The sequence below is a fragment of the Channa argus genome, chromosome 11 (assembly GCF_033026475.1).
Source record: "Channa argus isolate prfri chromosome 11, Channa argus male v1.0, whole genome shotgun sequence".
Taxonomy (NCBI): domain Eukaryota; kingdom Metazoa; phylum Chordata; class Actinopteri; order Anabantiformes; family Channidae; genus Channa; species Channa argus.
Window position 1 is genome coordinate 26,336,844 of NC_090207.1, and position 10,793 is coordinate 26,347,636.

At 38.5% G+C, this 10,793-nt stretch overlaps 1 protein-coding gene across 1 annotated transcript; it reads left to right on the plus strand.

Annotated features, from left to right (window-relative positions):
• Positions 1-5,230: 5,230 nt before the first annotated feature.
• On the plus strand, positions 5,231-10,174 carry LOC137136072 (serine/threonine-protein phosphatase 6 catalytic subunit). Its single transcript, XM_067521065.1, has 7 exons — positions 5,231-5,385; positions 6,299-6,394; positions 6,519-6,584; positions 6,674-6,815; positions 6,924-7,003; positions 7,194-7,403; positions 9,299-10,174. The coding sequence occupies exons 1-7, from the start codon at positions 5,311-5,313 to the stop codon at positions 9,545-9,547; spliced, it is 918 nt and encodes a 305-aa protein (XP_067377166.1). The 5' UTR covers positions 5,231-5,310; the 3' UTR covers positions 9,548-10,174.
• The last annotated feature ends 619 nt before the right edge of the window (positions 10,175-10,793 follow it).

The window sequence follows — 10,793 nt, forward strand, 5'->3', positions numbered from 1 at the left end:
CCCTATGAACCACCGTCAACAGTTCACCTGCTTTGCAACCTACCATGAGCGACTCGAGATTGACGTGTGTTTAAGCCAATGAGAGCCTTCGAACAAATCCCAAAGGCGTCCTTTCATTGGTTAGTTGGACAGTCGTTACAATACTTCACAGAGATATAAACATTACCGTCTCCCTCCGCTTAAAATCATCAAACCATAACTTCTAATAATAAATTGACTGTTGATCTCAGGGAATCACTTTTGTAAAGTTCGTCTGAACATCGGTGTTTCTCCATATGTCATAAAAGTTCCCGGTTGTGCTTTATCGTAGGCCGATTTCTATTCCCTCTTTAAGAATTAAGTGCACTTTCCTTCGTGTACCCCCAGTTGTTAGGGTTTGGAAAAGATTTGGTTCAGACTGGCGTTCCGAGGAAACACATTTCGATTCGAAACAGACTGACACAACACTTTGGGTTGGGTGTTTAATTCCCTCTAGTGGTCACAGTGTGTACGGATATCTAATTTTACAGGTTTAGTTTGAAATTGATCACCGGATATTGGGCTAGACAATGGTTTTGGACTATGGATGTGTTGCATTTATGACAGAATTCAGGATTCCCCGTTATTAACTGTTGTAGGCATTCAGTTACTACTTAGAGATACAGTAGAGATACCGGAAATGCTCACAGAAGAAAACATTTTATTTCAGATGTCGCCAAGGAATCTTGAGTCAGTGATTGGAAAATAAGGCAAATAGATTTGTCAGCTGTTCCACCTTGGTTCCTCCAACCAGTTTTCCTATTCTTCATAAAGTGAATTCAACCAGAAAATAATTTAACTGGCAAGTTTATGAGAGCTCGACATTTATATTGTTTATTAACTGGCATATATTAATATATATATATCTACATCAGAGGTACAGACAATGGTAACACAAATGCATTTTTTGTGTTGAAGGTTACAGTTACAAAGAGAACTGATTATCATAACTATTCAATAGAAATTATACAATTTAATAGCTTAAATGAGTGTTTCTTTCTCGTGACATCAAACAATAATTGAAATCAAGTCAAATAAAGTGTCATTAAGTGAAAAAAAACGTTCGTCATTTGAAGACACGTTAAAAAATCTATGGGATGTAGATTTTTTAAATAAAAAGGCATCCAGCGTGCAGGAGTGTAATGGTTACTGAGAAAAAATTGAAACGAAAACTTCAACCATAGGATTAGAATAAATTGAACTTGTCCTCAAACTGGTATCTAACTGAAAACTTTGAGGCCTGCATTCATGGATTTTTGTTGTTTATGAGAAATGAACAGACAGAGAAGAAAGAGGACCTGGACACAGTCTACAAAGCTGGCACACATCAGGTGACGCTAAAAAAAATCTTATTGTGTGTCCAAACAAGCGGCAGAAAAAGTTGACATCTTGTCAAAGAGATGTTTGGTTTTGATGACAAAGTCATAAAAAAAAACAAAGTATGAAACTGTTGGTCATTGTAAAGTACACCTCCCAGCTCAGACAGGAGCCCCTGACTGTCCTGAGCTGCTCCTCCACCTGTGATGATGATGATTATTATTATTATTATTTACGAGTTAAAATGACTCCAACTCTTCCAGCCAATAAGCTCAACACTCATGAGCTCATGTCACATTTAATGTTTGTGACTCTATGAGCAGAGGTGCTACAAGTACACAAACTCAGTACTTAATTCACCCAGCACATATTTGCAGTATAAAAGTACTCTATTACACTACAAGTAGAAGTACCACTTTAAATATTTTACTCAAGCCGAAGTAAAAAGTATTTGCTCTAAAATGTACTTCAATTATAAAGTACAAGTACCCCACAAAGAATTAGAATTAGAATTAGAATTTACTGGGAACCTGACTTATACTAAGTATTTTTAAAACTATTAAACTTAATGCTGTTGATAACATGAATGTACAAGTCAGGCCCAGGGTTGTTCCACATGTGAGAAATGTTCAGGAAAAGTCCAAAGTATTAGCACTAACACACACTTCAATTAGGAAAAGAAAAAGTAATCATGATGCAAAAGGATACTGCAGTACTGATGGATTTATATGTAAGCATCAGCAGATTTGAACCACTTCATGTACTGACAGCTGCTTCATCTATAATAGTGGGTAGTGAGTACTTCCTGGGACAAGCAGGACATAACAAGTGACAGTGTTGAAGCTTCTGAAAAAGCTGACATCCTCAGCTTGTCAGAGAAATGTTTGGTTGTGATGACGTCTGTTGATGTGAGTGTGAAACTAAACAGTGTTGATGCTCAGCAAATCTGTTGCGGCTCCAGAAAAAATCCCTCCAGAGGACACAAGGACACAGTTTAGGAGCAGTTGAAACAAACCAAAAGAGTGATTAGTATGAGTTAGTGTTTGAGCTGAAGCAGAGAGGCAGCAGGAATCAGAATGTCTCTGTTTCCTTTATTTGTATTCATCAAGCAGCTGAGTTTAATTTTAGCTGAAGAGAAGCAACTAATGTTTTCCTGCTGAAGTCAGTGGAGACATTAGAGAGGAGACAGTAAGAATCAGTTGCCATTGCCTCCAATTTCCATCCATCTGACGGAATTTCCTCATGTGGGGATGAGATGGGGACACGGTGGGAGGCAGATTGTCTCCGTGTCCCATCCAGGGACCATCCAGAGTACTGCAGCTCCTGTCAGAAAGTATCTACCCCTGAAGACTGAAGTGCATGTGGGAGAGTCTGGATGTTGGTCTCTGTCCCACTGCTGAGAGCAGCAGGAACATGTGACTCCACTCTGCTGAGCCATGAAGGTTTCCTGATGATGTCGGAACTGTTTTCATCAGGAATGTCTGCAAACACAGCTGACAACAAGCCTGGATTTTCAGCAGGGATCAGTTTTTAAAATCCAAAAAGTTTTTACAGAGGTAAAACCACAAATGTCCTATTAGAGACTGGATTTCACATCCACAGTTCTGTGGGACAACAAAACCTCTTTGGTTCAGGCTGAGGAACAATTCTGGTTTTTTGCCACCAACTTTTTCAGATAAGTTTCAGCTTTTTACATTTACTTATATTGTGGATGAGTCTTAACATTAACAAAAGCCACAACAACAAAAAGTGATGTATTTCCAAATGCTCATTTTTTTTTAATCTTACTACCTCTAAAATTTTAAATTAATGGTAAATTGCTTTGAGGGGGTCTTCTGAATTCTTCCACCCACTGGTTCTTCCTCCACTTCATGTTTCACTTTAATGACTGAAAACATCTGATTATTAGAAAAGTAGGGCCGTAGGAGCCATCTGCACTGATCAGCTACAAAATTAGCAGTAGTGGTCTCAAAGTCATGGAGCTCATGGAGCCACTCTGAGCAATCTGCAGCTACACAGCCCCATACAGAGTAACATGTGATACACTGTGTGGAGAGGTGGTACAAGTACACAGAGTCACCACTCAAGGAAAGGTGCAAAGATTGGTCTAAAATAAGTTTCCACTAAAAGTACCACTTCAAATCTTTTATAGATTTTAAAGATTATCTACAGTTTACTTCAAGTTCTAGTAAACATAAGTGAGTAAAAGTACTCCACTAAGAAAACTCTGCATTTTAATTAATACTTATGGTGGAAAATATGGTAAAACATTTATATTGAAAATAAAAATGAAGGGTCAAAAGTCTCTGTTGGTGAAGGTGGAGCCGATTTTATACACTTTCTGTGCTGACAGGTGGTTAACATATAATGATACATCAGCATTTAGCAGGTTTAGAAAATTTAAATAAAAACAGATACCTTTCATATTAGAACGAGTGCATGACCCTCCTAAAGACATATTGTATTCTCCAGTCTTGAGGACAGGTGAGCGTGTTCCAACACAATCATTTGAGAACTAGATAGTTCTGAGCTGTAGATGGTCTCATGCAGTTTGACATAGATATGTTTAAAGTCCAACAAAGTTTCTGACTTCAATTATTGTATCCCTCAACAACAGAAAATCAGACAAAACAACAGAAACAACAGACTACAAAAACAGTGGGTAGGTACCATAGCAAACAAAGACAGCACCAATTGATATTTTGATATATATTTGCCGTTATATTTGTTAAGGTTTGTTTGGTTGTGCCCTGTTGTCTTTTTGTCTTCATACAGTCATCCTCCACAATACAATCCAGCAACCACTCCAGACTACTTTGACCCAAACAGTTTGTCTACAGGGCCAATAGGTCAACTGAGGATGCCATTGATATCACAGACCACACCGCACTGAGTCATCTTGAACAACAAAATAGCTATGTTAAGATGCTCTTTATAGACTTAAGTTCGGCATTTAACACAATAATCCCGGACATTCTGATTGGCAAACTGCAGGATATAGAACTAGCACCGTCCATGCGCAACTGGATTAAGCACTTCCTCACAGACCACCCACAAAGAGTTAAAACTGTCCCCCACTTCTTCCCTACCATCACTCTCAGCACCGGCTCACCACAGGGCTGTGTGCTTAAGTATAATTGTGACTAGTAAAACCAATCTTGTAGATACCTTGAAATTCTTTTTTCTACTAGAGTGTAATTGTAGATATCTTCAATTACCACTTTGACTAGGGGAGGCTCTATTATGGATATCTATAATTTAATTACTGATAGGAGTGTGGTTCAATTTAATGTTAAATCTGCTTGCCATAGTAGTGCCAAATATCATAAGATATACTTATCCTTCTGCTCATTCAAAGTTGAAGAGTCTCTTTAAAAGTGGTCTGATTTCATAATACAGACTTTACTGAATAAAATGCCAACAATGGAAACATAAAAACGTCTGGTATTGTACAGTGATAAACTGTTTATTTCACCCAATCGCATGTGGTACCAAGAATTTGGGTACCAGATGTCGCCATTTTTAACTGTGTCAAAAGCTTCAACAGAGTCCCATTAAAAACAGAATTGCCTTATATTGATTCAGTGTTTCTCACACATGTAAATTCTGTTTTAAAACACTTCCTATGTCTTCAATATGCAGAAGCAACAGCATAATTATACGGTTTCTATAAAATAACAGTTTGTCCCCACTAAGAAAAATAAAATTAAGACCCATTAAAGTGACGCCATTTGTCTTGACGTTATAAATATGTGCTAAAATAATTGTGGAAAAGAAGAATGTTACTTAATATTTGAAATGCTCTTTTTGACTAGGAAGAACCGAATTACAGTCTAGCGGTTTAAGGTTAAAACCCATTTGTATTATCACATGTGTGGCCATAAACTGAAAACACGGTCTATGTGTGTCATTAATACAATCATGATGAAGTGTAGCCGGAAGTTGCGTATGACGACGGGTTAGTTAGGTACAAATATGGCGCCTCTAGATTTGGATAAATACGCGGAGATCGCAAAACAATGCAAATACCTCCCTGAAAATGATCTCAAGGTAAACATGAATGTATAAAATGCTTTTGTTTTAAGATATGTCTGAAAATGATAACTTAAGGACAATGCAGTTGTACATTTAACTACAGCGTAGCTAATTGTCCGGCGTTAGCTTCAGCTAGCTTGTAATGTTAGCCTGTTGACTTCTCTTGGCCAGGAAGTCAAAACAGTTAACGCTAACGTTAACGTAAATGGGTGGTTTAATTTCTACAGCGTAGAAGTTAAACTGGTTTAACTAGATGCCACTGCTGCTATATTAATGATTAGTTTAACTTGCAGTACCTTCGGGAAAAATGCAATTCATCCTCATCAATCAGAATTAGGATGAGCTGCTTTTATAACTGTCGACAAATATTATCTGACTGTGACAAAATGATGCGGACTGTGATGTTGGTTTAACAGCGAGTTGTGTGCTACCAGAGGCTTAAATTCCATCTCTGGAATTCAGTTTGCCATTTACAATGCACATAACACTAACGTTAGAACGTCATGTTCCTAATAAATGAACCTTAACAAAGCCGCGTTTGCTTCTCAGTTACACGTTTAAGAAGTAACTTACAAGGTAGTGAGAAAAATGTAACTAACGATGATTTTAAATAAACTCACCTATCTATGATTGTCTTGCTTTTGCTCTCCTACCTGCATTAGACTACCTTGGATTTTATGACAATAATAGTATCATAACTGAAACTTTAGAGCCAAGGCCCCATCAATTTGAAACCCTGCAGTGTAATTAAGTGTGTTTATTTTTTATTTTTTTTAAATTTTGGTTGCAGTGAATAGATCTTGAAGATGTTGAAGCTTTATGGGGGGAGGACATTGAAAATTTTAATATTTCAGAGCAATTTGTATTGTTTCTTAACAATGCTCGAACTCTTGTGACTTGTGCCTCTGTCATGTTTCCATTTGTATAGAGATTGTGCGACTACGTGTGTGATCTCCTGCTGGAGGAGTCCAACGTTCAGCCTGTTTCTACTCCTGTAACAGTATGTGGGGACATACATGGACAGGTAAACAAACGTTTCTCAACACAGGATGCACAAGCCAAACTTGTTTGCCCCAATATTACTAAGCAAAATATTTAATGTCACAGGTTACATGTAAGAGCTGAATATTTGTCTTTTTGTGTCTTAGTTCTATGATCTTTGTGAGCTATTCCGGACTGGTGGCCAGGTTCCAGACACAAATTACATATTTATGGTTTGTATTGGTAATCTAATTTATCTTAATGGATCTATTTATAAGTTTTGTTTGGCGCAGTATTAGTAATACACCTCTGTCATCTGTAGGGAGACTTTGTTGACCGGGGCTACTACAGTCTGGAGACATTCACTTACTTGCTGGTGCTTAAAGCCAAATGGCCTGATCGCATCACACTCCTACGTGGAAACCACGAGAGCAGACAGATTACACAAGTTTATGGCTTTTATGGTGAGATTTGTTTAATGGAAGATAATTTAGCTTTTGTCTTGTTGTGACTAATATTATCACTAATACACATTCTTGGACTAAATGAATGAATGCTCTTTTGTTTTACAGATGAATGCCAGACCAAGTATGGAAATGCAAATGCATGGCGTTATTGCACCAAGGTGTTTGATATGTTAACAGTTGCAGCTGTAAGTATTATTGTACTCAGAACTACATATTAGAGGCAGGTTTTTGGCTACTATGATATTGTAGACTACAATAAACCCCTACTGTCATTTGTTTTTGCACACACAGCAATGCAGTCTGTAAAGCATCTTTCATTAGATTTACAATATGTTTGATGTTCTAATGCTTGTATTTTGTTGTATTTTCTGTCAGCTAATGGATGAGCAGATCCTATGTGTTCACGGAGGCCTTTCCCCAGACATTAAAACTCTAGATCAAATACGAACCATTGAGCGGAACCAGGAGATCCCCCACAAAGGAGCGTTTTGTGATCTGGTGTGGTCAGACCCTGAGGACGTCGACACTTGGGCCATCAGCCCCAGGGGTGCTGGCTGGCTTTTTGGGGCGAAGGTGACAAATGAGGTAAAGTTTCTTTTACAGTTCAGCCCATCACATTTGTTTATTTTTTTGTAGAAATGTCATAGACATGGACATGGACATGGAAGGTTACATGCTGTTCAAAATCAGTTAGAATAGATGCTTCTATTATGTTCTAGCAGCATAAAGAAAAGACTGTCTATCCAGTGTCTTTTCCATACTGCAGTTATGTAGGTCTTAGTGCGATACAACACAAGAAAATTATGAAGAAGCTGATCCTTGATGCAAACCCACCTCCACCTTGAACTCCTCTGTCACACTCTCATACATGTCCTGCACCACCAAAATACTTCTCTGCCGCTCCAGACATCCTCATGCAATACCACAGCTCCTCTCTCTGCACCCTGTCATACGCTTTCTCTAAATCTACAAAGACACAATGCAACTCCCTATGACCTTCTCTGTACTTCTCCATCAGCATCCTCAAAGCAAATACTGTATCTGCATCCTTCCTGAACTTCCTCATTCCACCTCAAAGTCTCCTTGTCCACTTTCCTCTTCCCAATGACTGAGTACCCTCCTACCTGTCTCCCTGATCACATTAGCTATAATTGTCCAGTCATATGGCAGCACCTCCTGACCTCCCAAAGCCTGTCGTAGCTCGTCCTTGAAAGCTATACAACATTCTTCCTTTTTTAACTTCCAACACTTCGTCCTCTCCACCACCATCCTGTGTTGTCTGGCTACACTCTCCCCTACCAATACTTTGCAGTCACTGATCTCTTTCAGATTACAATGTTGACAAAAGATGTTGTCCACCTGAGTGCTTCTACTTATAAGAGCTTCTGCGTTCACTACAGCCATTTCCATCCTCTTTGCAAAATCTACCACCATCTGTCCTTCTGCGTTCCTGTCCTGAAGACCAAACTTGCCCATCACAGTCTCATCACCTCTGTTCCCTTCACCTACATGCCCATTGAAATCTGCCCCAATCACCACTCTCTCACCTCTGGGGAATCTCTGCATCACTTCATCTAACTCACTCCAGAATTTCTCCTTCTCTTCTAACTCACATCCTACCTGTGGGGCATAACCACTAACAACATTAAACATCATGCCTTGAACTCATCACCCTGTCTGATACTTTCAGGATACCTTCTACTCCATTTCTCTTCCCACCCATACCATCATAAAACAACTTGAACCCTGCTCCTAAGCTTCTAGCCTTGCTACTTTTCCACCTGGTCTCCTGGACACACAGTATGTCCACCTTCCTTTTCTGCATCAAGTCAACCAACTCTGAATGTTGGGACCATGACAGGAAAGGCTACAAAGTCCCTACTGTCAGTCCTACACTCTTGGCCTTCCTCTTCTCTCTCTGCCCACGGACATCCCTCCCCTCCTTCTTCGACCAACCGTAGCCTAATTTCCACCGGCACCCTGGGCCGTAACCTATCCGGTATAGTCAGATTCAGTGTGGAAGTCATGATTCGCATGTTTAATTTGGCATCTTTTTTTAATATGTCGGATGCCTTGTGACTGGCACAAGAAGACACTGGCTTGTGCCTCCTTGTGGTTGCGTTAAATTAGTTCTGCATAGTGGAAAAATAGTTCTGCATATTATTAAATTTAAATCCATAAATAAAATTCCATTGTGAGCAATGTGCGATGTCAACATTGAATTCCCTCATTCTTTTTTTCAACCTTGTTTTTAAATATGAAGACACAGTAACACTTAGTTGGGCAGTAATCAACTGTACGTAGCAGCATCACATGTATCAGACCCACTATGGTTGTCATCTGTGAATTTGAGCGTGCTGACGCTATAGATTGGGTTACAGTGCTCAGTGAAGAAGAACTAGATAAGTGGACTGAGATTGCTCACTACCCTTTTATACATTCTCCCATTTAGTTTTTCTTTGTCTTTCAAAAACCTGCAGTTTGTTCACATCAATAACCTGAAGCTCATCTGCCGGGCACATCAACTGGTCCACGAAGGCTACAAGTTCATGTTTGACGAGAAGCTGGTAACAGTGTGGTCAGCTCCGAACTACTGCTATCGCTGCGGAAACATTGCCTCCATTATGGTCTTCAAAGATGCTAACACAAGAGAGCCAAAACTCTTCAGAGCAGTGCCTGACTCTGAAAGAGTCATTCCACCCCGAACAACAACACCATATTTCCTGTAAGCACATTAAAGCTAATTATTGATTAAGTGATTCATTGCACAGAGACCACCTGGGACAGTGGGATCAGCACTTGTGAAGACATATGAATTTTGTAAAATGCATTTAGAGTAATAACAGTGCATTTCTTGCTGCCCATTGTCAGTTATTCCTACTGTGCTGTAATGCCATTATTCTGCAGCTTAAACCACACGCCAGCAAAGTCAGTTAACTCGGTGGCATCACTGTAGTGCAGAAATATGTGAGAAGTAATTTAAGTTACATAAAAGCCAACACACATGTTTATATTTATATTCCCAGTAACAATTAACTCCATTGCAGCTGCAGTGTTATATCATTATTCATTTTGTTATGGTAATGTGTTAAAGCAGGGCGTGAAATAATAAGCCACTGCACCAATGCAAAACTTGGCATCTGTTCTGGACTTAGTAGTATGATCTTATAAACGAATATTTAAGCCTAAGAGTTGTACAAATGAACTATATCAGAGATTTCATTATTGTTAAGGCTATTGCCTTTAAAAATAAAACAATCTGTAATTTTCCAGATTCGAAATCGGTGCTTGTAATTATTATTTTTCTTTGTTTCACCATGCTGTTTTTAAATAAAGAAATCCAAAAACTTTGAAAAGTTAGACATCATTATCTGGAAGAAAACAACACCCCATCTTATTAGAAAATGATTTTGTTTGACATTAAATAATGTCTTCTTTTTTTTTTTTTTTTTTTTTACATGAGTGTATTTATGGCATTGAAACAAGATTTGTACTTTCCTTCTTGATATAACTTGGTACAAAATAAGATGATGTAATTGTATGGATTAAGTCAAGCAAAACATTTCTTGAGTTAATATTTTGTCAATGGTATGTTGTTCATCTGATAGGACTGAGGCTGTAAACAGACTTAAATAGCTTTTACTAGAACCAGACTGTACCAAGATGAATGTTGGGAGGGGTAATATGGGAGAAGATTTTTTGTGTATTATAATATATGTAAATATTTATTTGTTAGGTTACTTTTTGTTGCTTTTGTATATAAACATAAGGTTGTTAGTAAACTGTCTAGTGTTCATTAGAAGTTTGTTAGGTCAGATCAGATGATGTTGTAGCCTTATATGTCTGAAATGATGAGGATGATGATGTCAGGTGCCTTCCAGATGCTTCCTTATGGCAGATGCTTCAAAAACACACCCTGCTACTGGTATATAACATTCTGAAGCTGGGATGACCCCTGGACTACATGAAAAATAT